Source organism: Sporobolomyces koalae (genome assembly GCF_050403365.1).
Source record: "Sporobolomyces koalae JCM15063 DNA, S_koalae_JCM15063T_v1_ctg4, whole genome shotgun sequence".
Taxonomy (NCBI): Eukaryota; Fungi; Basidiomycota; class Microbotryomycetes; order Sporidiobolales; family Sporidiobolaceae; genus Sporobolomyces; species Sporobolomyces koalae.
Window position 1 is genome coordinate 650,937 of NW_027481767.1, and position 25,012 is coordinate 675,948.

The following is a 25,012-nucleotide window of genomic DNA, read 5'->3' on the forward strand; positions in this document are numbered from 1 at the left end:
CCCCCTTCGCTTCGGCTACGGCGACTTTGTTCAGTGATCGTTTGAAACATTCTGGTCGATCCTGACATACTGTTTCGACTCCGAGCTATTAATTCGGGTCGCTTAGCTTCATTCGCGGAATCGAGCTCAGAAGGTCTGCGCAACCCTGAGTCCCATCGAACCGGTCGGATCCCGGTAGATTACTTGCCTGGCTCGCAGCATACCGCCCGCACCCGTCAGTGTGAGGGTAAGGCTAAACAGGGTCACGGACTGAACGTAGCGCAACCCGCTTCGTACGGTACTTTCCAAAGACTTGTGGTATAGAGAATAATTTTGATCAGATTCCAACAAGCAAAGCCCGGTTAGCTCAGTCGGTAGAGCACCAGACTCTTAATCTGGTGGTCGTGGGTTCGAGCCCCACATTGGGCGAGCTTCTGTTTTTGCGTTCGTCAGCTAGACACTGCTTTTGTAATCGCTCCGAATCATCCTGCTCGATTGAGAAAGGCGCCGCTGCAAGATATTATGCACGAGCCGCGGTAGCGATGCGATGCGTTTCTACGGTACGACGGAATCCGAGCGCCTCAACGAGCTTGGGCCTACTGGACAAGCTCTCCGAGGTGCAGAACCTCAGAAGAGCGAGGTCGCTAGCTGTTAATTGCGACGTGAATGTGAGTGGCCCCCTACAGACGCTGGGAGGCTGCGTAAGCTGTCTCTCTTCATGTACTGAAGAGAGTGGAGCAGGCGCATCGGGTTGCTCAAGCCCTCTCTGTCCGCTTCTGCTATAGCATGAGCGATTCTAGTACCCGACATCTCCATCGACGGACGCCTTCGTACTCATCAGGAAATGTTATCCCAGTTCGCGGCACCTTGAAGGCTCGCATGACGCTCTACAGAAGCGGGCTCAGCCAATTGTTCAATCTTGGCACCCTCGAACTTGACTTTGCCTCGTCCCTTAGGCAGAACATTGGCGGACTAGACGATTGCGGGCTGCCGTGCGAGCCGAACAGAGAACGGTGTTCGGCTGCCCTGATCAGCAGCATGAGCTTGACGAGATGATGCACAACAATATTGCGGAATGAGCACGGTACAGATTGATTGGCCTGGGGTGTACCTACTCTGTCGGGTATACCTTGGGAGCCAAGGCCGCGGGCAATTCAGCAAACGACATATCTGCTTTTGCTTATTTCAAGCCATATGTCTGTTGATTTTTGCCTGTTCTGCAACGAAGGTTGTATAGTGTAGTGGTCATCACTTTCGGTTTTGATCAGTCTTCTGTGACGAACAACTTCCGGACGACCCCGGTTCGAACCCGGGTACGACCTGTCTTTTTGCTGTCCAAACCCTCGAAACCGCACATCGCCTTTTCCTTCTCTCTTTTTTTGCTCTCAAAGATCTCGCACGACCGTCGCTTGGATATGGACGCAAGAGAACACGGCGAAAAAGCTGATTTGCATAAGCACTTTTTCCGGAACTAATCCCATCCACCACCGCCAAACATTCCCGTTCCTGAACCGCTGCCGAGCAAGTCAAACGCAGAGCCGCTGCTGGTCTTGTCCTCTCCAATCGAAGCGCCTTCGTCCTGTTTCTTGCCCAGTCCAAGCAACTCGCCCACATCGATCCTGCTCGGTCCGTCGGTTTCTGCGCCCGCATCGTCCTTCTTGCCTTTCCGCTTGTCTTTCGGTTTCTTGACCTCGATGACCTTGAGCACCGAAGTTTTCTGCTTCTCTTCCTTCTTGTCTTCCTTCTCTGGTTCGAGCGACTTCTTCTCCTCGTTCGACTGCTTCTTGTCGTCTTTCGACAGAGGATCGCCCTTGAGTGCGTCGAGAACACCTCCAGACGATTTCTGCTTCTTGTTCTCCCGTTTCCTCGCCGACTTGCTCTGTGGCGGCAGCTCTTCGTCTGCAGCGATGACCGTATCGGCAGAGTTCTTGTCCTTCTTCGACTTCTTCTTCTTCGCTGGCGGTTGGTCGGTATCAATGACCGCATCCTCCTGCTCCTTCTCGCCCCCATGCTCCTCGAGTCTCTCGCGTTTCAACCTCTCCTCGCGTTCTCTCCGTCGGGTTCCATCTCCAAGTTCCTCGAGTCCTTTCCGTCTGCGTCGCTTGTTCTCCTTCTCGCGTTCTTTCGCTTTCAGGATTTCCTCGACTTTGGCGAGTTCAATTTTGTCCTTTTCCTCTTTCGACTTTTTCGCGAGCAGTTCGAGTGCCATGGGACCTGCATCGAGGAGTGCTTGTTCGGGCGTGCGAGAGGCTCGCAACGATTTCAGTTCAAAGTGCTTCGCATCGAATCGAACCGAGTCGAGGATTCGCAGCGAAGGCAAGAGAATCGTCAACTGTTGCAGTAGCGCGAGACAAGTCAGCTCGTACTCTACAACACGCTCAATTGGAGCGCGCCTCGAGAACGGGAGAGAGAGAGACTAGCCTTGGATTTGAACTCTTCAAACCCTCGTCCTTCTGCAGCAGCGTCGATCGCATCCTGTGCCACCTTGTTCCCTTTCAGCCCGAGGTTGACAATACCGTCCTGTTCCGCGAGTGCCCTCAACCCAAACCAGTTCTCGAACCCGCACGAACTGAGGTCGAGAATCTCGATTCCTTGACGCTTGTTGACCACACCTCGTTCCCCTCCTCCTCCGCGTCGTCTCCGATCTTGTTCAGGTCGAGCTTCGGTCGATGAAGGTGGAAGGGGGTTCTTGCCCCACGCTCCGAAATGACTTGGTAGACTCGTCAGGTTTGGGTTGTGAGAGAGTCGCAGTTCATGCAAGTGAGACAGAGACGAGAGGTTCGGGAGTCCAGGAGGAGTCAGGAGGTTGTGAGCTGCCGAAATCTTTTTGAGCGAAGGTAGCGATGTCAGGGTCGATGGTAGCGAGGTGAGTTGGTTGTTGGACACGACTAGCGATCGGCGGAAAGTTTGACGACAATGGTGAGACTCGAGCACACGTCAGAGAGCAGAATGAGAACACTCACCAATCGTGTTGAGGTCGGGTAGATTGCGTACGTGCTCGAGCGCAGTGAGCGAGTTGTGCGAGAGGACGAGCGCTTTGAGGGACCGAAGGGACGCAACACATTTAGGTACGCTCGTCAGCTCGCAATGGCTCGCGTTGAGCACTGTCAAAGATGAACGGGATGAGATTCCGCTGATCGTGCGTGTGGCAGAGAGGGAGAGAAAAGCATCACCAAACAGAGTTTCGAGCAGTTCGATGCCTTGCCAAGCCGATTCGTCTCTCAGCTTGTTCCCACTCAGGTTCAGCCACGTGAGGGTGTGCTTTGCCTGGCTGACAAAGCTGGCGGTTGTGAGGCGGCAGTCGGTGAGATTCAGCTTGGCGAGACGAGGATACTCCTTTGCGAGGTTTGGCGGTTCTGTCAGCTCCTGTGCCGACAAGTCGAGCGACTGTGGTGCTTTCTGCTGCTCTTTGTGGTGCTTCGAGATGACGGGAGCCGAAGGAGGCGGTTTCGGACCTCTTCGCTGCGGGCGTTCATCGCCTCCCTGCCTTTCGCCGTAGGGCTTCTTGTGCCGCGGCTGTGTGTGTTCTGCTCGCGCCGAGTACTTGGGCATGGTCACTTCGCAGTCGGCTTCAAGTCACGAGACTGCGTCGTAGAAAAAAGTTGAAAGAAAGAAGTACTTTCGGATCTGAGGGCTGAGCGTCTCCGTCCGCACGCGTCAGGTCGACTCATGTTACGCGCAGGTTCGAGGAGCTTGTTCGCTACCGCGTGTAGCCGGCGGCTCTACGCAACCGGCCCAACCGCACCGCCTTCCGCCGCTGCCGCATCGCTGCCAGCTTCATCATCCAGCGCGACCGCACCCGCTCTGCAGGTCCCTCCACCGCGGCCACAGAAGCATTCAAAAGCAAAGAAGCAGAAATCGCAGCAGTCGGTGCCGCTGAACCTCAACTTGTCGAAACAGTCTGCGTTCACTTCGACGCAATCGCCGAGCCCTTCACTGCGGCAGCTCTTGCCCCAGCTGCAGTCGACGACGATCGCGACTCACACGGATCGACTCGGACCCTCGCATGGGAAAGCGATCGCGTTGACTACCGCCGAATCGTACGACACGCGCGTCCTGCTGAAAGGGTTGGAACACCTCGGACTACTCGGAAATGCGGTCAACCTGCTCGGCGAGGCGATCCTGCTCCCACGGTGGTCTCCAGCTACGTCGGCGTCCGGCGCAGGCCAACCCGAAGTCGGACAGGTCTTCATTTTCGAGAGCGGCACGATCGTCTTGTGGGGTCTGTCGATGCATGCCGCCGAGCACTTTCTCAAGACTGTCATCCGAGGCGCAACGAGATCCTCCGATCTTGAGCCATTCGGAGGCTGGGTCGAACAGGGCCGATACAATGAGCCCGAGACGGAAGTGTTGGAATACTGGATTGGCAACGGGCAAGCCTCGCCTTTCTCCCTCTTGTTCCGCATCTAGCTTGAGCTTACTTGATGTTCGAGCCTACAGGCCTACGAGGATGTCAGGAGATTCAATCCACCTGTCGACAGCTCCCTCGTTCACGCTCGAGTCGACGAGTTGTGCTTCTTCGTCTTCCATGCCGAGTACCCCGTCGCAAGACTTGCTCGAACGACTTGCGTTCAGTGCAGGCATGGCGCGAGTGACAAAACTGGGAGTGTACGAGGAACAGTTTGACGAGTTTGCCGAAGGCGTTTCGGACATTCCCAAACTGCTACAATCTGGAAGCGAATCACCCGTCAAGAAGACCGACATTATCAAGCGTGTAGGGACCCTGCACCAATTCAGGCAGAAGCTGAACCTCGAAGATGAGAACTTGCTCGACGAACCCGAGTTTCTATGGGAGGATGCCAGGTTGCATGGTACGGCTCTTGACAAGCGTCTCGGGCGGATCGGATCGCTAATTCGTGCCGTCTCGCAACAGGACTCTACACTTCCGTCTGTAGTGCGCTCGAATTCGAGACCCGCTTGACGTGAGTCTACACATTCTTTGCACGCACCGGTTCCGCGAAGCTGAACACGTTTGCGTACATCCAAACAGCACTCTAAACGACCGCGTCGATTACGCCTTTTCTCTCCAAACGACGTTGATGGAGCTGCTGAACGCTCAAACAAGTCACCGACTCGAATGGATCATCATCATCGTACGTTCCCGCTTGCATCAAGTAGCCAGCGACGTCCAGGTACTGACTAGGATTTGCTCGCAGTTGATCGCGTTCGAGATCAGTCTCGTCTTGTACCGAGAAGGTCTCCCTTTCGTCTCGGGCGAATCTGATCCCGAAGACCGCTCCCACAAAAAGTCGTCGCACTAGTTATTACTCTGACTAGTCCCATTCCCTGCTTATCGCTCCCCTCTCCCAAACTGTCGTTCTCTCTTCACGCCTTTGTCATGTTCCCTTTTGATGATGTACAATAGGGCTGTCCTATGTATCAGTGTAGGAACACTGCTTGATTGCAAACATCCGCTGTCGCAACTCCTCCCAGAGCTTGAGCGTTCATTTGCGTTGCGGTCACACCTGTATGATTCTGCGAAAGGGATACAAGTCGAACTTGACAAAAAGAACAAAGGAACAACGCAAGAAACAATCCTGGTCCTGTTACCTACCGTGAATGCAAAAAGAGAAGCTCGCCCAATGTGGGGCTCGAACCCACGACCACCAGATTAAGAGTCTGGTGCTCTACCGACTGAGCTAACCGGGCTGTGCTTGTTGTGTTGCACGCCAAATATTGCGTATATAAACTTGTAATAGCTTAGAGCGTGTGTTTCTAGGCCAAATTTACGCCCCGTCGCGCGTCTTGCGACAAGCTAACACGCTCAAATACGCAGACCCCTGGCAGATGTTTAGAGTGGGCTACTTGTGATCCGCCACCGCTGGGAAAGCACTTGGCCGCAGCGAACCGAGCGCCAGGTAATCGGAAAGAGTGTCATGTCGGATATATTGTAGACGGATCACAGCCATGAGTAGCATTTACAGAAGGAGATACTCCAGCGGCGGTAAACACACCGCAAGGATGATGATCAAGCGTTAAACACAATCGCCTTTAGCGCGATACTGGGACATCCTGTGCGGTCGCCAATCTCCTCTTTCCGAAGACAAGCGGGTTAACGTTCGTTCAGTCAAGAACACAATTTTGAAGCATGGGGCTCGTATTGAGCCAAATCGTTCAGGCGATCCAACAAGCGTTGTAGCGTCGTCATCAATCGACGCGGCAATCCTGGAGGGATCATGAACCGCACTCGTGCGTATTGATAGCTTGTACGGTCATGTTGCAACGGGCCAAGTGACCTTTGCAGTTCGAACAAGTGAAGCGAGTAGGTTGAAGAGATGAAAGACAGACGCGTCGCTCGTTGTCTCTCCACTCTTGACCAGTCATCATGTCTACCACCACGGCACCAACACAAGCTCCCAGTACGAACGGACAAGCCAAGCCTGAGGCAAACCCGCATCTGTTGCCGCTGCAAGAGGTACGTCGGCATAGACTCGTCTCGACCGATTCGACAACATTATCACGGGCTGACAGCGTTGGTGCCGCTACAGGATGACGAGTTTGAGGAATTTCCTGAAGCAGGTAAGCCTTGATCCAGCCAAACCCGGATGAACGAGACACGAGGCATCACCGCCTCGATCAATCACTTCGCCCTGCCGCATCTCGACTTTGGTTTGCTGACACATGGATGATCTTATTCTGAGCAGACTGGGACGAGTCTGAGACGTTTGGAGCTTCGCTCGCCAGCAAGGCAGGTCAACCCGGAGCCAAATCGCTCGATCTCTTGTGGGAGGACAACTGGGATGACGACGATGTCAGCGACGATTTCAGCGTGCAGTTGAGGTAAGCCCATTCATTCACAGGTATTCATGGATCCTGTATCTCTGCAGAGACCGTGTCGATGCTTGTTTTCTTTCTCTGCCTCTGGATCGCTGACTCCTGGCTTTCGTATCTTGATTAGAGGAGAGCTCCTTAAGCAATCCGAGCAGCAGCAAATGCAGTCGTGATCAGCTGCCGTCCTACGCGCAAGCTTTTCTGTTTCCGTTCGATCCACCCCCCTTTGTATACCACGCAACGACGCCCCAAAAGCAGTACCTCTTCTCCCTCTTCTGACCAGACAAACGTTCTCGCCTTTTCGAGAGATGAAAAGCGCTGCCAGCTTGACGGGAGAACCGCAGACTGTGCGTTGCGGTTCCGATCATGGCGATTTCTCGCGACCTTCTCGAGCAACTCTTCGAAACCCACTTACTAGGACTAGGAGTGGCTTGTCCTGGTGATTGCGAATGTATTGCATGTGGGCCGATGGTAGATCGTAGCGAGAGGTGCTGTGATGCACAGCCATATTGCCCCGGCGAGCTGCGTGCGCTTGGCAGCTGCTCAAGAGTCTTGTTCACTGCCTCGGACCTCCACTCGAGTTGCTCATCGCACGATCCCTCCAAGCACTCTCTCTTGCCAACTTCCCGACCACCGCTCACACATCGTCGACCCACTGTCACCACTGTCACACCGAGGGACCGACCCCTCTCCGCGTGCGCTCCCCGCGAATTTATCAATCAACATAGCGTAAGCGCGCAACTCGCCTCTGTTCTCTGCCTCGCCTCTAGATCTAGGTCGCACTACTGTAGGCAATGTCGTACGGCCAGACCGGCTACGGCGAGTACCCGCAACGTACACACCAGTATCAGCACCAGGACCCGTTCAACGAGCCGTCCCCTTACGATTACCCTCCAAACTCGAACCCGAACGCGAGACCCTACTCGGGAGAGTCTCAGGGCGGGGCTTCGCAATGGAGTCTCGACGAAGAGCCGAAACCTCTGACGGGGAGAGGTGCCGCCGCAGCGGGGTACAACCCGGTCCTACGCGACAGCTCCAACCCGTACAGCAAAGAGTATCGTAGCGGAAATGAAACGTCGGCAGGGAACAAAGTTCGCAAGTGGATCTGGATTGTCGCAGCGGTCATTATTGTCATGTCGGTGGTCTCTTACTTGCTCTCACAACTCCTCTACCCGAACGCTCACACTCCTCCCTCCGCCACAATGTTAGTGCAATCGTCGTAGGAATCGTTGCGTGGCGAGTCGTTGCGGGCAAGAATGACGGTTCTTCATCATCCGGCAAGGGCAAACTCCAGTACATCTCCGGAACGGCCAAGGTCGTCAAATCCAACCCTTCGGATCCGTCTCAGTTCGAAAAGGATCCGAGGCTCAAGCAAGTCTTCTACGGCATGGCGTATACCCCATTCAACGCGCTCGAGCCGTGGTGTGGTGCGACCCTCAACAACGTGACCGAGGACATGCAGCTACTGTCGCAACTGACGAGTCAAGTCTTTCTACCTTACTTCATCGCTTCCAACAATTCCTGACGAGATTGGGATCATACAGCTCGTATCCGGACATACGGTAGCGCATGCAACCAGTCCGAGCTCGTCCTGCAGGCAATCCAGGATACCAAGGTCAACATGACGGTCTGGCTAGGCGCTTACATTGGTGATAACACAACAGTCAAGTGAGGCAAAGGAAGAATCATCGAATGTGCAAGATCCTAGGACTGAGCGCAGTCTTGCTTCGCAGCGCGCAACAACAAGATTGGATCGTCGACGCTCTCGACAAGTATGGCGTCGATCACGTTGGCGGCATCACGATCGGAAACGAGTGCGACTTGCACTGCTCTCCTGAGACATGCGTGAACAGCGAAGATGACCAAACTCGCTCACCACAGATACGTGCTCAACGCTGTCAGTCCGGCCGACACGACGACGCGGATCAGCTACCTGACTGATCAGATGAGCGCCGTGAGTTCTCCAAGGCCTGTCGCCATGCCTCTGGAGGAGAGCTAAAGCGGATCACTCGTCTAGTTCCGTACGAGGATCGCGGCCAAGGGCTACTCGAAGACGATCCCGGTCGGAGTCGCAGACGCAGGTTCTGTCTTTACAACAACGTTCGCGTCGGGCGCCGATTACATCATGGCGAACGTGCACCCTTGGTTTGGTGGCGTACCGATCGAACAGGCGGCAGGATGGACGTGGGACTTTTTCGAGCAGAACGACGTCACGGTTGCTCAAGCTGCAGCAGTGAGGACTGAATACCGTTCCTCATATGCTTGCGAGTATCGTGTTGGCTGATCTTATCCGGTCGTGGCAGAACAAACCTACCGCCTACATTGCAGAGACGGGCTGGCCTACGGCATCGATGACTCCTGAGAACGCTACTTACGAAGGCGCAGTTGCAGGAGTGTCTCAACTGCAGACATTCCTCGACACGTACGTCTGCCAGGCGAATCAGAACGGATCATACTACTTCTACTTTGAGCCCGTGCGTGTCGATTCTCTCTCAATACTTACAGCTTCAAGCGGGACGATCACTCATTGTCCTACTTCCGTGCTACTTGACTCACGCATCACATAGTTTGACGAGCCTGTAAGATTTATGCATGCCCTGATCCGCTTGTCTTGCATGCGTGCACTGATCCTGATCTCTACAGTGGAAAGAGCAATTCGGAGGTGTCGAGCCCTATTGGGGCGCGTTCGATCACAACCGTACGTGCTTGTTAGCCCTGCTACAGCGTGTGCTCTTCAAGTGCTGACGGGAACTCTGTTCCGTAGGTCGACTCAAAGACATCACGTTCCCCGACTGCGCAATCGACTCGGCACACGCTTCTGGTTGAACTGATACAAGCACTGGCTCGATCTTGATCTGACCACCACCCTTGAGCTTTAGCGCGTTCCCTCTATTTTATCCATATGATTATCCTCTTTTTTCGGAAACTCAACAGACACTATTTTCGAATGCAATACCTCTCATACGCGCCTAACATGTTTGAGTTTCTCGATCCGACAGCGGGCTTCTTAAGAATGGCAGGCCTTGGTCCAGGGTTGCTCTGTCTTTTTTCGTTGCCATAGCGCTCCCTCACCCACTTCAAGCACAAGTCACTCTCGTTCTCTCATAGAGGGATTCTCCTGTTTCCGGCTAGATCAACATACATATTATTGCGAATCCTCCCGGTAGTACATCCCCTTGAGCGCCCTGTACTTTTTTAGACTGTAAAGCGCCTCGAGCTCTATCCTCGGCATTCAGAAATCGATAAAAAGAGATTTTCAGCCACTACGTCGTCAGGAAGCCGTTTCGTGAAAGAGTCTCTGACCTTTCTTGATGAACTCGGCTTTCGCGATCCCTTGCCTCAACTTGTCCTCGTCCCCACCAACATGAGCCAGGAAACAACCGTGCAGTTTCTTGTGTATCGGGTAGTTCGGATCAGGGTACTCCTTGGCGAGATGGAATAGCTGTACCCACGGAGAGAGAGAGAGTTGGATCATTAGCTACAAGTGGGGGGAGAGAGGGATGGGTGAGGAACATTGATCGATTCACCTCCTTGTAAAGCCGTCGGGCTTGAAATCGCAATTGTTGTACAGACGACAGCTTTAGATCGGGACGAGCGGTCGTGGCTCGAGAGGAGAAGTGGATCTCGAACATGAAGATCGTTCGTCCCGGCCCGACAGCATCTTCGGCTCCGATCTTCGAAGCACGACGTAACACTTCGATACATTCGCGCAGAGAGGATCTAGTCAGGCCTGATATAGACAAGGTACCATTTTTCGGTGACTGCGGAGCAGAGCATTGCGAGACGCGGACAATTTGCACAGTGGTTACAAGCAGACAATGAAGACATGAAATCCATGTGATACAAGTTTGAGATGGGAGCAGAAATTGGCGCGAGGACTGCTCAAGAGCCATGCTCAGTGGCTTTCTTCTTGCGATTCTTGAGGTTTCCCTTGAACAGGAACGCCATGTCTTGCGCGGACAATTTCGCTTTCGCGGCGACTCCCCCTTCGAGCGCTGAAGACGCGAGTTCGGCTTTTTGCGCCTGCAAGGTCAAGATACTGCAAGAGAATCCGAAATCACGAGAAAATCAGTCTTTTTCAGTGCGCCGAATGTCGATCGAGCTGATGTGGCGACTCACCGATCCTCGACAGTGTTGTCGATCACGAGTTTGTAGATTTGCACATCGTCCTTTTGACCATATCGGTGCGCACGATCGAACGCCTGTTCCTCGATCGCAGGGTTGAACCACAAGTCGAGCAGGATCACGCGCGAGCACATGGTCAGGTTGAGGCCGACTGCTCCAGCTTTGATCCTGTTCCCTCAAGCACAAACCATGAGCTTTTTGACTCGTAAGGCACTACAGTTCCAGGCAAGACTCACGAGATCAAGATGATCGTTGTATCGAGATCGTTTGTGATCTTCTCCACCGCCGCATCTTTCTCTTTGATGCTACACTGCCCATCGACTACAGTGCGCGCGGTAAGTCGGTGCGTTCGGATGTCCAATTTGCGTCAATACTCACATCGTACAAATTTGTAGCCTGCGGCTTTTAGGAACTTTTCGAGAATGACAAGCATTGAAGTGAACTAGAGCCACCCAAAGTCAGATCACTGTTCTACCCCGGTCAGGGAGGACAGTACTCACTTGAGAAAAGATGATGACCTTTTTGGGCGAAATCTTTTTCCCATCTTTGTCCAAGCCTTTCGATTCGCGACGGAACTGGTCGAGGAGTTGCATTGTTCGCTTGACTTTGGTCGAGGACTGAAGTCCCGGAAAAGTTGACAGTTCGGTGGCACACGATTGGCAGTGAATCCCCGTGACGATTCCTTGTCCACACAGCAGACATGATGAACTGCCCTTGACTTTCGAAATTGGCTTGCCTTCCTCCTCTTTCTTCGCGCCTGGGTCGAGAGCTTCTTGATCCGACTCGATCGATGCCTTGGTGACGAGAGCTGGGTGGTTCGTCGCCTGCCGCATTCTCAAGAGCCGCACAAGGACCTGCGCGTACTGTGTCGACTCGCCCGAGGCTACCCCTTTCAGGTAAGCGTTGTATTGAAGGACCATCTTCTCTTCGACTGCCGAAAAATGACAAGGGTTCAGCGCACTACCATCTCGTCTCAAGGCAAGAACGCCGACAACTCACTCGCTTTGTAAAAGGCTTCCTCGTCTCTGCATAGACATTGAATCACGTCAACATAATCTCACTTTCGGCAAGCACTAGAAGGTAGGAAAAGCTCACGCATCCAGGAATGTGCCGCGTACTATCGTAACGTCTCGTTTCGGCAACTGCAAGATCGGTCTGCCATTGACAGTCGTTGATTTCGTGCGACGCTTCATGACCGAACCGAGAGCGATCTGTCGAAATTCTCGAGGATGATCAGTACTCCGAAAGCCTCTCAGTATGCCAAAGACAGTGTGATCGTCATGTCACGCACCGACAAACGCTCAAACGCAACCTTGTTCTGTTTCGACTTGATGGGTCGTCCGATCCGGTCGTCAAAGATTGACTTGTCCCACAATTGATCGGGAATGACTCGTTTGCCCAAGAAACGAAAGATCGAAAACAGATCGTTGACCGAATTTTGAATGCTGGTAAACAGCTCCGTCAATTTATGGGTCAGCGAATGGACGTGGGTAGAAGTGCACGATCTCAAGCTTACGGCGTTCCTGTGAGAGCCCAGCGATACTCTGCTCTGAGCGCAGAGCATGCTTGACTGGTCTTGGTTGAGGGGTTCTTGATTGTATGTGCCTCGTCGAGGATAACTATTCAAGGTGGCATCGAGCATGTCACTACCCACTCGGGCTCGGTCTCGTTCAAGACAAAACGTACCTCGATAGAATGGTCGATTCGATTCGAAGAGGGCTCGCCTCGAATTGTTATCGGACAGAACGGTTTCGTAATTCGTGACGACGACATCGTATTTGTGGAGCGAAAGTGCATCTGTTTTGTAATGCGCTCCCATCGTCAGAGATGACGTCTGAAGCATCCGAAAACTATTCTCCAAGCATACCTTTCGAACGCGAGGGTCCGTGATGGATGTGGACTCGCAGATACTTGCTCGTCTTATTCTCGATCTCGAGTTTCCACTGTCTCAATAGTCCGACTGGACAAACGATAATCGTCGTCTTGCTCATGCCATCTTCGCAATCGGACGGGTGAGACAGGATGAGCGCAACTGAGGAATGCGAGCAGATCAGGTCAGCGCCTATGCCGAAGAGGACAACAGGGGGCCGACATGGACTGACGCATCTGGATAGTTTTGCCGAGTCCCATGTCGTCCGCGAGCAACCCTCCATGGTTCTTGCCGTGCCCGCTTTCGCGCAGGAGGAGCCAGCGCAAACTGTCGACTTGGTGAGGCAAGAGTGTACAATTCAGATGTGGAGGAGGTGCCTGTATTCGCCCAGGTATAGGCTGTCAGCTTTGGGCTAGAATGCACATCGTGGACCAGCGCAGATTTACCTCATCGAGCTCAGTCTCTTCGACATCTACGTTCGAAACGCCCAGTCCTTCGCGGAACGCGGCAACAGCTTTGTCTTCCTTCATACCGTCTTCAATTTCCATCGTTCCGAACGCTTCGAGCTCGGCGTCGACATCGATGGCAACTGATGGTTTTGTCGACATTGGAACGAATAACTGGTCAGTCAAAGCCATGCTGAAGACGATTGAGGACCTCACCTTTAGCAACAGGCGGGACTTTGCCCTCGCGCCGGACGATGCTGGGTGGGGGGTTCGAAGGGACACTGATGGGGATACCCTTGGCCTTGTTCTCATGCTGGATCTGAGCCCCGATTCTGCCTTTCACCGAGATCGGTTGCGCCTTGAGATTGAATGCGTTCGAGTTGCTAGCGAACGTTGACGGAGAGGGGGCCGCGAAGGGTTTGTGCTGGAACCGGCTCACGTTCGGCTGGAAAGTCGTTCGTGAGTTTTGGTACGGCGGATGCGATCGTTGGGTGTAGAAAGAGCCTTGATGAACAGGCGGAGGTGCTCGCTGCAGGTTCGGGAGCAAGCCTTGGTTGCGCAATGCCGCTTCTTGAGCGGAATCGATCTGTGTCGTGGTCACGGGACGTTCCGGATCTGGCGAAGGTTTCTTCTTGAAGGACAATCCAGCGAGAGCTTCGGCCATGCTCGAAGTGGTGCCAACAGCCCTAGGTGGAGCCTGAGCTGGTTGCGGCCGTGCGACGGCCGTATCCTTCGAAACTTCGGGCGCTTCATCCTCGCTCTCATCAGAACTAGAGCTAGTACTGTCGTCGCTGGTACTGGAATCACTCCTTGGTGCCTTGGAACCACGCGGCTCGACCAGTTTCGGGAGACTCGACTCGAGCGTCGCAGCCATTCCGATTTCGACACCGTCTCGGCTCGACCCTTGCAGCCTCGAGCTCAGAATCTCGAGATCGCTGTTGCCGGCGTCATCATCGTCGTCTGAGTCGCTTTCGAGAACGGGAGGACGCGGTCGACTCGTTCGCGCGAGCTTCACCGGCGAGTACTCGTCGTCTGTACTGAGGGTGAGGTCTATTGTGCTGGTCTCGCGCGGTCTCAGGATCGTAGGCCGCGGCGCCGCGGCGGAGAACATGGTCGCGGCGATTAGGCGTTGCCCGGCTACAAGAAGGGACGACGCGCGAAAGTCAACGTAGTTTCATCCAACATGTCTTGCATTATCATTCGCTGACGACAATGCCTGGTTTTGACAGCCAAGAACTTCCTCAATCGCCGCGAATCTCCAGCGTTCACGCATCATGGAAAGCGAGCTCGCCCAACTCTTACAATTTCCATGCCGTTGCTGTCAGCGCTGTCGTCTGCGTTGATGTTATGCCCATAGGCCTTGCCGCATCAGACAGACTGTAGATGCCGTAGACTAGCTCCGCAATAGGTGATCGGGGCTTCAATTTGTGAGGGATATAATATATTGTCAGGAGCAGAAAGTCGTTGATCTTCACCACAAATGAGCGACACTTCGCACGCCACCATGGCGGAAAGTAGCAACGGCACGCAGGGCACTGCCCAGCTATCGGCCACTCAGGCTTTGAACCAGCTCGACAGGTACGTTGACTGCATATCGAATCAGGTTCGCCTCAAAAGTATGACATCTCACCCACGCCTCGTCTCGTGTGCAGCACCTGGTTCATCTCGCAGTACCCGGGATGGATGGATGTGTTGATCTATTCGGGACAGGAGCTCTTCATCGTCGACGGAGACGCGCTCCTCCAGTTCGTGCTCGATGACAGACTCCTCACCTTTGCCAAGACCGGCGACCCGTCCTTCCAGCTCCTGCACGCCACCTGGCTGCTCGAGAAGACTGTCGAGGAGCTCCTCAAGAAGGACTGCTCGTTCGAGATCGTCTTCTTCGAGAGTACGTCCTCCCGGTTGTCTCGTCTCGTCACGTCACTGCCTGCGCGCATAGCTGACAACCCTTGACATCTCCCACTAGGCCAAGCACCTGCCACTCTCCATGCAGGAGAAGCCGCATACTCGGTCGCAGCCCGCCAACTCGCGCGTGCCGTCCTGTTGCGCCGCGCGAACCTGCCCGGCACCAAAGTCCACCGCTTCGCATCGCTGCAGGATGACGAATGGAAGGCGTGGTACCTCCACCGACGACCAATGTACTACCTTGGACACGACGGAGGATTGCAAAGCACCGAGGGGGAACTGCAAGCCGAGCGCATCTTGATCCAGAGGAAACACCTTTACGACACCGTGCACCAGTCGCTTCCGTTCGTCCTCCTGCAGGCCGCAGAGTTCACCGACACAAAGATCAACTCGTACTTCTACGACGTGGTCAAGGGTTCGGTTGAGGCCCTCCCGGCAAACATCACCGCCGCGACCGATGCCGCCAAGTCGAGTCTCGAGAACGCCAAACTCGCGCAACCTCAGATCGCTCAGCCTCCCGCCTCGGCAAGCCTCGACGACATCCTCGGAGCTGCCGCAGCGGCGTTCCTCGCCTCGTCGTCTTCCGTTCCGCACGCTTCCGCACTCCTTCAGCTTTACCTCGCCCACGCCTACCTTGTGCCGTCGCTTCCTCTGCGATCTCGAGCCCAGCGCATCCCGAAACCTTCGTCCGAAGCGATGGCTGTCCTCGAACCTTTCCTTGCGGCATTCTACTCGGCTGTCGCTGCCGCAATTGACGCACTCCCTGCGTCCGAATCCGCGGACCCCCTCTCCGAACTCGACTTCGACGGACGGATCTTCTTCCTCCTCTTTGTCGAACTCATCTCGTCGTCGCAGGATGCGCCTGTTTTCTCGGACCTTCTCGGAGCTGAAGTCGCTGGTCGTCTCGACAGCACCTGGTCCAAGTTGTCTCCTGCATCTGCACCCGACTTTGCTGCTCTCCGATCCGCCGTACCTTCTCAGTCGACCGACCTCCCGGAAGCACCTTCCTCGACCATCGAGCCTACCGTGCTCGAATACGATTCGCCAATCTTCTCCGCTCACCTCTCGTCCGTCAATGTCTCCGTCGCTGCCGATTCGACTCTCGCGACGCTCCCGAGCAAACTCGACAAGAAATCGGCGTTCGACGATGAGCGAGGGTGGATCAACCCGAAACCGACCCTTCCGACTCATCTCGGTGGCCCTCCCGCCCCCGTGCTCGACCTTCGCGAGAAGAGGAAGCGTGACAGGAAGGAGCAGCGGTTCATGGCGCAGATGCAAAAGTCGGCCGCTTCCCTCACTGGAGCCCTTGGAGGTACACTCAAGCAGCAAGTCATCCCAGCGGTTGGCAAGCGTTCTGCTTCCGCGATCAAGGAGAAGGAGGCTGCTGCGTCGAAAGCAGCGCGCTCGAACGCGAACACGCCCGCAGGTTCTGGCACGGCGACTCCGACCGGTTCGGAGCGAGGAGGCAAGAAGGAGAAACCCAAGGCGCTCAACAGTCGTGAGAAACTGATTGCCGACAACGCGATCAAGAAGCAACAGGAAGAAGGTCTCCTCAACTACAAGTGGTGGGTTGAGCGTCTCGACGACCTCAAGCCTCTGCCTTTGCCCGGACAGATCGCCCAGCTCACTTCGTACCTCAAGAACAAGCGCTCGGACGACCCGTGGCTCGGTACCGAGATGATCGTCAAGCGACTCGACCTCGAACTGCGCAAGTGGATCGCTGACGAACGTCGTGAGGCTGAGGATGTCAAGGATCAATACCGCATCTTCCTCGCTCGCACCGCAACCCCGCTTCTCCAGAAGTACGTCAAGAGTTGTGAAGAAGGTTCGGGCTCGGTCGTCATCAACGAGAAGCAAGGCAAGGCCTTGGTCAACACGCTCGACGTGATGGGACTCAGTTGCCTCGTTCCCGAGGGCATCAAGTTCGCCGGACTCGGATCGGACGGTGACGACGACAAGAAGAGCAAGAAGGGCAAGAAGGGTGAGGAAGACGACGGCAAGAAGAAGAAGAGCAACGCCAAGCCCGGGTCGAAGGCCGCGCAGAACAAGGTACGTCACGTTTACTGTATGCGCTTACAAGGGTGAGGGCGAGAACACTGACACAATCTGTTTTGATGAACGTGTAGAAGAAGGAAGAGGCTGCGGCGCCAGTGAAGAAGGAGAAGGATGTCCGAGACAAGCTCACGTTCCACTACTGTTCGCTCATCGACAAAGAGGAAGATGAGCCTCTCTACGATTGGATGGAGATCGACGAACACCCTCTCGAGTGGCAGCTTCGCAACCTTGGAGAATTCATGGTTCGAGAGCTTGACAGCAAGCCCGACCCTCGGTGAGCCCAGCTCAGCAATCTCCCGCGACAAATAGAACCTTTGGATACTGATTCGCCTCGTTATTCTCAGTGTCGACTTCTCACCCGATGCTTGGCAACGTGATGTCCTCGACAAAATCGATGCCGATGAGTCGATGCTCATTGTCGCACCTACCTCTTCCGGAAAGACTTTCATCTCTTTCGCTGCGATGGAGCGTGTCCTGCGCGAGTCGGACCAGGGAGTTGGTGCGTATAGTCCTCGAATTTTCCACAGGCGAGTGTAGTGGCTGATAAAGTTCCGTCTCGCAGTCGTGTACGTTGCGCCCTCGAAGGCTTTGGTCAATCAAGTCGCAGCCGAATGTTTCGCCCGTTTCTCGAAGGAAGTGGCTGGTCAATCCCTCTGGGCCGTCCACACGGGTGACTACCGCGTCAACAACCCACAGAACTGTCAGATTCTCGTCACTGTTCCCCAGGTCTTCTCGGAGATGCTCCTCAACCCCTCGCTCGCCAAGATCTGGACCCCGCGCATCCGACGTGTCATCGTTGACGAGATTCACGCCGTCGCCGAGGAAGGTAGCGGAATGTGGGAGCAAGTTCTCTTGATGAACCCTGCACCGATCATTGGTCTTTCGGCTACTGTGGGAGCTCCCGAGCGATTCTCAGGATGGCTCGAGTCGGTCGAGACCAAGTGCAACCGGAAATACTCTCTCGTCATCCAGTGAGCGCCCTCATATCTCATTTACGTGCGTATCCGGCTTTGTTCGAGGCTGATCTTCGGCTGGGCATATGCAGCACGCACCGATTCAATGCTCTCCGCAAGTTTGCTTACGCGCCCAACCTCACGGAATGGCCCGTCAAGACGATTGGACCCCTTGACGACTATCGATCGCGCCCGACAATCTTTGCTCCGGTGCATCCGATCGCTGCTCTCGGACTCGGAGACCCGCAACTCCCCGAGGATCTCGCTCTTGAGCCCCGCGACTGCCTCACTCTGTGGAAAGCCATGTCGACCGTCGACCCGGAGCTCGACTCGAAGCTCAAGCCGCGCAAGTACTTTGCCAACACGCCGATCATCGCGATTCGCGATGTCATCAAGTACGAGGCGGAACTCAAGCAGATCTTGCTCACTTGGCGACAAGAGCCCAATTACAGCGACCCTTCATCTCGCTTCCGACGCACCGTCGCGGTTCTCGAAGACCCCCTCAAGGCGTCGCTCAAGACCTCGGAGCAATTGATCGAGAACGCTTCCGAGGATCAGTTCAACTCGCTCTTCACGCCTCTTCTCGCCGATCTCAATGCTCAGAACCAACTTCCTGCGATCTTGTTCAACTTCTCTCGCGAGCACTGCGAGAGTCTCGGTAAGCGCATCTCGAAGGATCTCGAAGCTGCTGAAGACAAGTGGCGCAAGGCCAGTCCCGCCTACAAGGAGCGAGTCGCTCGTGCCAAGGCTGCCGAGAAGTCTGCTGCGAAGAAGGCCAAGGCCGTCGAAAGTTCGACTGTCAACCGCAAGCAAGAGGAAGAAGCCGCCCGCATGGGTGTCGTCGAAGAGACCACTACGTGCGTTACATGACAACTATCTGATGCTGCCGGAGACGGATAATGCTCACATAAATCGTTATTCAGCTTCGACCCCGATGCACCTTCGGAAGAGTTCACCTTTGTGGGCAAGGGAATCAGTCACATCGAGTTCAAGAAGGACGTCGACGAGCTTCTATGGCTCGACATGGATCCTCGTAAGCCTGGTGTCACTTTTGTGCGATTTTGACCGTCACTGATCCTCAGGACGAGCGACAGTCATCATCAATGCTCTTCGTCGCGGTGTTGGTATCCATCACGCTGGTATGCCCCGTCGCTACCGTGTGCTCGTGGAGAATTTGTGTAAGCACGCGATTTATTTCCCCTGCAACCAGACTGGCGCGCGGGCTGATCACCGTTTTCTCCAGACCGTCGCGGTGTCTTGCGAGTCGTCATCTCGACCCAGACCCTCGCTCTCGGCATCAACGCCCCGGCTCGCACCTGTGTCTTCGCTGGCGACTCGCTCGAACTGAACCCCCTTAACTTCCGTCAATGCGCTGGACGTGCCGGTCGTCGTGGTTTCGACAACATTGGAAACGTTCTTTTCGTGGGTGTGCGACTCGACCGCATTCAGCGTCTCATGCTGTCCAAGCTTCCCAAGCTCGGTGGCACTTTCCCTTTGACCACGACCCTCCTCCTCCGTCTCAACAACCTCATCTGGGGTTCCGAAGGCGCCAAGCTCCCCAACATGAGCGTGGAGACCATGCTCGACCTGCCTCGCCTGTCCGTCAGCACCGGAAACGACTCGAACAACCGAGACCAGACCCGTCACTTTGCTCGTTTCGCTATCGAGTACCTTCGCCGAGCTGGTCTCCTCGAGCAAGACGGAGTGTAAGCATCGCAGTCTCGCGCCATCTTCCCTCAAAGGTTGCAAGCAGCTGACTTGTAGAATCGCGGCGATCATAGACCGAAAACCTTGTACGGCCTCACTTCGGCGCTCTACCCTGAAGAGCCGAGCAACTTTGCACTCGCTGCTCTCCTTCGATCAGGCGTTCTCCACGACCTGGCTGACAAGGTCACGACTGACCCTGATGGCACCCTCCGCACGATGCTCGTCGTGCTTGCCTGGCTTTTCGGTACTGTGCACCGCCGCCGGCAATCGCCCGAAACCCTGCGCTCGACTCGCAACTCTACCTCACTCATTGTCCTTCCCCCTCTACCTGCCGAAATCCGAGCCGCCCTCGACGCTCACCATCGTGCGGTTCTTGCTGTATTCTCGACGTACGCCAAGGAGTACGCCGAGCAGAACGCGGAACAGCTCGGAGAAGACGATGCCCTGCCACTCTCGCAGCGCAAGGTCACCCCTTCGGGCGCAGCTGATGCGGCGTTCGCGAGCAAGCTCCGACAAACAGAACTCGAGGTCGAGAGTCGGTCAGTCTTCGCTGCCACTTCGGGACACGGCGACAACTTCTCGTCAATCAAGGATCTCGCACGATCGGCTCGTTCGGGTGTCACTTTGCAACAACACGCGATTCCCGAGTTGGCATCGCCTGGTCTCGATTCGACCGAGCATCAACTCGATGCATACGTCGTCGATTTCTACCGTCACGGTGACCTCGAAGTGCTCGTGCGCGAGAACTCGATGTCTCGCAACAAGGTTTGGTACAACTTGCAGGTACGTCTTTTCCGACAATCTGCTGCCCCGTGAACAAATCGCCAGACGCTAACGAGGAGATCCTCTTCAACCTTGTTCTCAGGACTTTGACCGAGCGCTCAGTGCGATTCGGGCCGCGTTCCAAACTCTTTACTACCGCGACGATGCCGATGTCGATGACCGCGACTCGGACGATGGTCGAGAAGATCGGGGTATGGACGACGACAACAAGAAGGACGATGCCGAATTGCGCAAACCGGAACACATTGACGAGAGGGATTGGAAACTGTTCATGGTCATTCACACTCTCCAGACGACGTTCCACGCCAAGTACCTCAACATCTTTGCCGTGAGTTTCATCCCGTTTGCACCCAAGACAACAAGAAAGGATCGAATTACTGACGCAACGGACCTTTTCGTCTCGGGTCTTGACAGTAATCGCAAAGATCGTTTGGTGCGACAGCGAGGAAAACCCTCGAATCCTCTTTCCGTGTTTATCTTTTTGTCGTCTTGTGCCAAAGTCAAATCAAAAGCAAAAGATTTTCCCTTTCAATGCAACGCGCAATATGTAGACTCTATCACCAGCCCTTCTCGTTGCGAGACTCTTTCTCAATTCTCTGGTGGTGTCTGAGATCGCGAGCTTAAAAGGACCCGAAACACGAAGAAGGCATGGATAGGTGTAGCGGGAGAATAATTGCAAACATGGACATGAAAGGGAAAGGAGGGCAAACTGAGTGAGACGAGACGAGACGAAAAGGCGAGTGCAAGAGAAGGTGGTCTAGGAACCAAAAGAATGTAGCTAGTTCTCGTAGGCAGGAGCTTGTTCCGCAAGAAGAGGTTGCTTCGATTCGACATCGACCGCCTTGACAGTCGAGTCATCGTAAGCAGGGAGAATCTCATCGTTCGCTCCGGTGGCGGATTCAGAGTCGGTGGTCTCGTCGAGAGTGATCCCCTTGTCGGTCTCGGGGATCCAGACTTCCTTGTATCGCCACATTTTGCCGAATTCTCCGCGGAAAGCCGCTGCGGTACAAATCGCGATGACGAGGATCGTCGACGAGACCAAGAAAGACAGGACCGGGTACAATGAATTGTCAAAGACCGTCTCGGGAATGGGCAGGGCGAGTGACAAGATGCCAGACGTGACAACCTATCTAACACAGGGCGGTCAATTCAACATTAGAGTTGTATCTCGAGCGGTGAATGCTTACGTGACTGAGCATCCATGACCAGAGCGCAAGCGTGTAGTACGGGCGGGCAAAATGTTCCGGCACGGACGAAGGGAGGATGACACCCGTCGAGAGCGTGCTGCCACGCTTGCGGCGGGGAGCGTCGACAGTGCGGAGGGGGACCGGTGCGAATGATTCGGGAGCGGCTTCAACCGCGTTCGCGTGATCGAAACGGTAACAACCAGCGACCTACGAAGAAAGGGTCAGGGACACCCCGAAGACAGGCCGACGAAAAGTCACTCACAAAGAAGGCAGGCAGCGCTGCGTAGAAGGCAGAGACGAAGGCGCCCAAGTATCGCATCACATGGGGCGAGACGAAAGCTAACGACGAATCCTTCTCGTCGGGCACGTCGGTCGGAAGGCTGGTATCGTCGGAGTCGATCTTCATCACCGCGAAGGTTGCGACAGTCATCAGGGCGACACAGAGGGCCGTAAGGCCAAGAAGATAGAGGATGCTTCCTCGGAGGGAGAAGGTGCGTCCTGGGGCGGATGAGACGCGCTGGACAAGGACGGCAGTCATGATTGCGCTGTAGCAGGTCCAGTGAACATTGTAAAATGCTGCGACGTTGACCGCGGTTGCTGCCGCAGTGGCAACGAAGAAGCGGGCGCGGTTGATGTTGAAGGGGCGGAAGACCAGAGCTGAGGAGCAAGGCGTGAGCTCATCGTTCACCACGGCCTTGTGGACAGGCCTACTCACAGGCTGGTGCGCCGCGGTGAGCGGACCATTCGGTCGCATGAGTAACTTCGACCAGAAGGCTCATGAGAGCAACCTGGAACAAGTAGCCAAAGAGGTACGTAAAGAACCTGGAGTCGTATGTCGTCGGTGAGTATTCGCCGCAGGTCTACGAGATGGAGCAGACTCGCCTATCGAGTGTGCGAGTGTCGCGCTGAGCAAACAAGTAGAGCTCGAGGCCGAGCACGGCAGTAACGGTGACGACCATGATAGCGATCATCTTGCGCCTGAGTCGCTTCTCTTCGTCCTTGTCGAGACGAGGCGCGGCGGGAGCGTCCTTGACTGCGAGCCAGGACTGCAAACGGAGCCGAGCGAGGTGGCGGTGTCAGTTCAAGTATGAGTTCGCATTTGTCCGTGCACCACCCGAGACTGACCTTGAGCGAGCTACGAGCACCGATGCTCATGCTCAAGAGACCTGGAAGGAACGCCGTCTTCTGTACGACGTGGATCGCGAGCTGTTGGAGCCCGGTGACATCGTGAGCGCTCATGCTGCTGGTATACGATGACGGGTATTCTGTCGATAGTGCGTGGATGTCGTGCAGGTGCAGAAGAGTGTGAGGTGCTCTGCGTGGATTTGGATGTGTAAGAGCACAATAGTCGAAGGGGCAGGCCCTGCGCATGCGCTCGCGCGTCTCGCGCCCCAGCTCGGCACCGGCACCGGCGCGGCCTCTCCGTTGGACAAGCTATCTTTTTTCCAACAGGTTTGCACACCTTTTAACACCATGACATTCCGTATATCAGTGTTATATAAATTTCTTCAGTGCCAAGTGACTCGAGGCTAAAGAGTTTAAAGTTCAATGCATACATCATCAGTTCTCGCGACCGATGCTGGGCATACGAAGCTGCCATGCCTGCATGCTCACCACTCGAGCATTGCCATCGGCCTTAGCAAGGAGGTCGCTGCACAGCTCGCACAAGCTCCTCCTGGTAGCGTCTTCAACTCCGACCTCGTCTCCTCCGACGACAACACCTACACCGAGCACAGCGAGCGAGCCTGACAAGCCCCCGAACCGAAGAGATGTGTCACCCTTGCAAGTCAAGCTACACGAAGCGAGGCATACGGCGCATCTGCGACTCAAAGCGCTGCTCGCGACCCTCGATACCACGGCTCGGAAGCAGGGCCAGGCGCTCTCGGCGGCAATAGAAGCGTGGGAGCTCGAGCGCAAGCTGAGGCATGTCGGCGGCAAGATCAACGAAGCGACAGGCTACGAGGAGATTGAGAGGTTGCGCATCTCGGTTGGCGACAAAGGTGAGTTCTCCATTCATGCGTTGCTTCAGCTTGGCCGACAGGCATACTGACCCTTTGAAATGTCAGAGAAATCTCTGCTCGACGTACGGACCAAGGCGCTCAACCTCAAGAAAGAGTACGCCGCCAAAGTCAAACTGCGCGCAGACTCGCAACGAGAAGTGAACGACTTGCTGCAGCGTAAAGGCAGCTGGAATTCATCAGACGTCCTCAGGTACGTCTCTGGAGGGTCAGAACAGCTGTCGGCCGAGACTGACGGAGTGTCGATCGCTAGATTCACCGAACTAGTCCAGCAGGACCACGAGAACGAGCAAGCCGAAGTACGAGCCAAAATCGCGATGGAAGCCGGTGACGAGGAAGCGGAAAAAGGGTTCCAAGGTAGGCCACCCTCGCCTTGGGCGCTTGTGACAGCTCTTACTGAAGCCATTCCGCCTACCGCAGATTTCATGCAAGCGATTCTCGAACGCTATCACGAAGAGCAAGTCTGGAGCGACAAAGTGAGCTACCGGTGATTGAAGCCTTCCCCGACATCGTTCGAGGCCTGACGAGGTGTCTCGCTACAGATACGAGCAATTTCCACTTACGGATCTCTCGCAATCACTTCTCTCAACGTCTTGCTGTTCATCATCACCCTCCTTCTGATCGAGCCCTGGCGGCGGAGACGGCTCGTGGAAAATGTCGAAGAAAGGTCAGTCGCTCCCCTGTGCTCAGTCCCGCTCGGAAAACTGAATTGCCCCTAAATTCATTTCTGCAGGTTGAGGACAAACACTCAACAAGGTCACGAAGCGACCCTCGCGCAGCTCGTGTCCCTCCAGAATCTGTTCAGTGACGCTCAAAGCAAGCTGGATCAGCTGGCAACTCTTGCCGTTGCGGCCCCGCCCGCTTCCCGGCCAACCTCGGACGAGGAAGCGCCCGTCATAGCAGAAATCGCACCGACACAAGGGGCGTTGGACAGTGAACCAGAGCCGCTCGAGGAGCCGAGTCATCACAGCCAGGAAGATGTACGAAAACCCAGGAGTCTCGAGACAATCCGCTCGCTGGACGATGCATGGTTGTTGACAAAAGAAAAGATTGAGGGACACGAGCCGGTCGTAGCAGGTGCTGCAGGTGCTATCGGAGGTCTGATCTTAGCAGGTCTCTTGAGTGCAATGACTCGATAACGTGTCGAGCTCGCCTTGCCGGCGTTATTTTTGGTCTCAGCTCCGTCGGCTCCACCGGCGGAACCCGCGTGGAA

At 55.1% G+C, this 25,012-nt stretch overlaps 8 protein-coding genes across 8 annotated transcripts; 5 read left to right on the plus strand and 3 right to left on the minus strand.

Annotated features, from left to right (window-relative positions):
- Positions 1-1,450: 1,450 nt before the first annotated feature.
- JCM15063_000424 (leucine-rich repeat domain-containing protein) lies at positions 1,451-3,531 on the minus strand (the record flags this gene model as incomplete). The annotated part of the gene is made up of 4 exons (XM_076676542.1): positions 1,451-2,311; positions 2,401-2,867; positions 2,943-3,083; positions 3,153-3,531. The coding sequence occupies 4 exons, from the start codon at positions 3,529-3,531 to the stop codon at positions 1,451-1,453; spliced, it is 1,848 nt and encodes a 615-aa protein (XP_076536523.1).
- A 117-nt stretch (positions 3,532-3,648) lies between these two features.
- JCM15063_000425 (RMD1 family protein) lies at positions 3,649-5,240 on the plus strand (the record flags this gene model as incomplete). The annotated part of the gene is made up of 5 exons (XM_076676543.1): positions 3,649-4,352; positions 4,420-4,790; positions 4,853-4,901; positions 4,970-5,072; positions 5,136-5,240. The coding sequence occupies 5 exons, from the start codon at positions 3,649-3,651 to the stop codon at positions 5,238-5,240; spliced, it is 1,332 nt and encodes a 443-aa protein (XP_076536524.1).
- Positions 5,241-6,304: 1,064 nt separating this feature from the next.
- On the plus strand, positions 6,305-6,923 carry SEM1 (proteasome regulatory particle lid subunit SEM1; the record flags this gene model as incomplete). The annotated part of the gene is made up of 4 exons (XM_076676544.1): positions 6,305-6,394; positions 6,468-6,498; positions 6,624-6,759; positions 6,878-6,923. The coding sequence occupies 4 exons, from the start codon at positions 6,305-6,307 to the stop codon at positions 6,921-6,923; spliced, it is 303 nt and encodes a 100-aa protein (XP_076536525.1).
- A 621-nt stretch (positions 6,924-7,544) lies between these two features.
- On the plus strand, positions 7,545-9,576 carry JCM15063_000427 (uncharacterized protein; the record flags this gene model as incomplete). The annotated part of the gene is made up of 10 exons (XM_076676545.1): positions 7,545-7,885; positions 7,960-8,231; positions 8,295-8,418; positions 8,484-8,564; positions 8,632-8,704; positions 8,768-8,983; positions 9,054-9,224; positions 9,318-9,329; positions 9,394-9,448; positions 9,515-9,576. 10 exons carry the CDS (start codon positions 7,545-7,547, stop codon positions 9,574-9,576), a joined length of 1,407 nt encoding a protein of 468 aa, XP_076536526.1.
- A 1,056-nt stretch (positions 9,577-10,632) lies between these two features.
- Positions 10,633-14,302, minus strand: JCM15063_000428 (DEAD/DEAH box helicase; the record flags this gene model as incomplete). Its single annotated transcript, XM_076676546.1, has 14 exons — positions 10,633-10,789; positions 10,870-11,043; positions 11,112-11,196; positions 11,254-11,317; positions 11,376-11,806; positions 11,875-11,900; positions 11,971-12,086; positions 12,167-12,320; positions 12,392-12,494; positions 12,562-12,672; positions 12,743-12,907; positions 12,978-13,122; positions 13,192-13,334; positions 13,408-14,302. The coding sequence occupies 14 exons, from the start codon at positions 14,300-14,302 to the stop codon at positions 10,633-10,635; spliced, it is 2,769 nt and encodes a 922-aa protein (XP_076536527.1).
- A 393-nt stretch (positions 14,303-14,695) lies between these two features.
- JCM15063_000429 (uncharacterized protein) lies at positions 14,696-21,011 on the plus strand (the record flags this gene model as incomplete). Its single annotated transcript, XM_076676547.1, has 13 exons — positions 14,696-14,769; positions 14,844-15,079; positions 15,158-17,145; positions 17,223-17,425; positions 17,496-17,650; positions 17,714-18,122; positions 18,197-18,961; positions 19,028-19,137; positions 19,199-19,282; positions 19,348-19,810; positions 19,886-20,594; positions 20,677-20,922; positions 21,009-21,011. 13 exons carry the CDS (start codon positions 14,696-14,698, stop codon positions 21,009-21,011), a joined length of 5,445 nt encoding a protein of 1,814 aa, XP_076536528.1.
- Positions 21,012-21,372: 361 nt separating this feature from the next.
- On the minus strand, positions 21,373-23,020 carry JCM15063_000430 (uncharacterized protein; the record flags this gene model as incomplete). Its single annotated transcript, XM_076676548.1, has 6 exons — positions 21,373-21,720; positions 21,782-21,988; positions 22,044-22,438; positions 22,497-22,603; positions 22,664-22,827; positions 22,907-23,020. 6 exons carry the CDS (start codon positions 23,018-23,020, stop codon positions 21,373-21,375), a joined length of 1,335 nt encoding a protein of 444 aa, XP_076536529.1.
- Positions 23,021-23,357: 337 nt separating this feature from the next.
- SHE9 (She9p) lies at positions 23,358-24,938 on the plus strand (the record flags this gene model as incomplete). The annotated part of the gene is made up of 6 exons (XM_076676549.1): positions 23,358-23,781; positions 23,848-23,992; positions 24,053-24,156; positions 24,220-24,275; positions 24,342-24,466; positions 24,533-24,938. 6 exons carry the CDS (start codon positions 23,358-23,360, stop codon positions 24,936-24,938), a joined length of 1,260 nt encoding a protein of 419 aa, XP_076536530.1.
- Between the last annotated feature and the right edge of the window lie 74 nt (positions 24,939-25,012).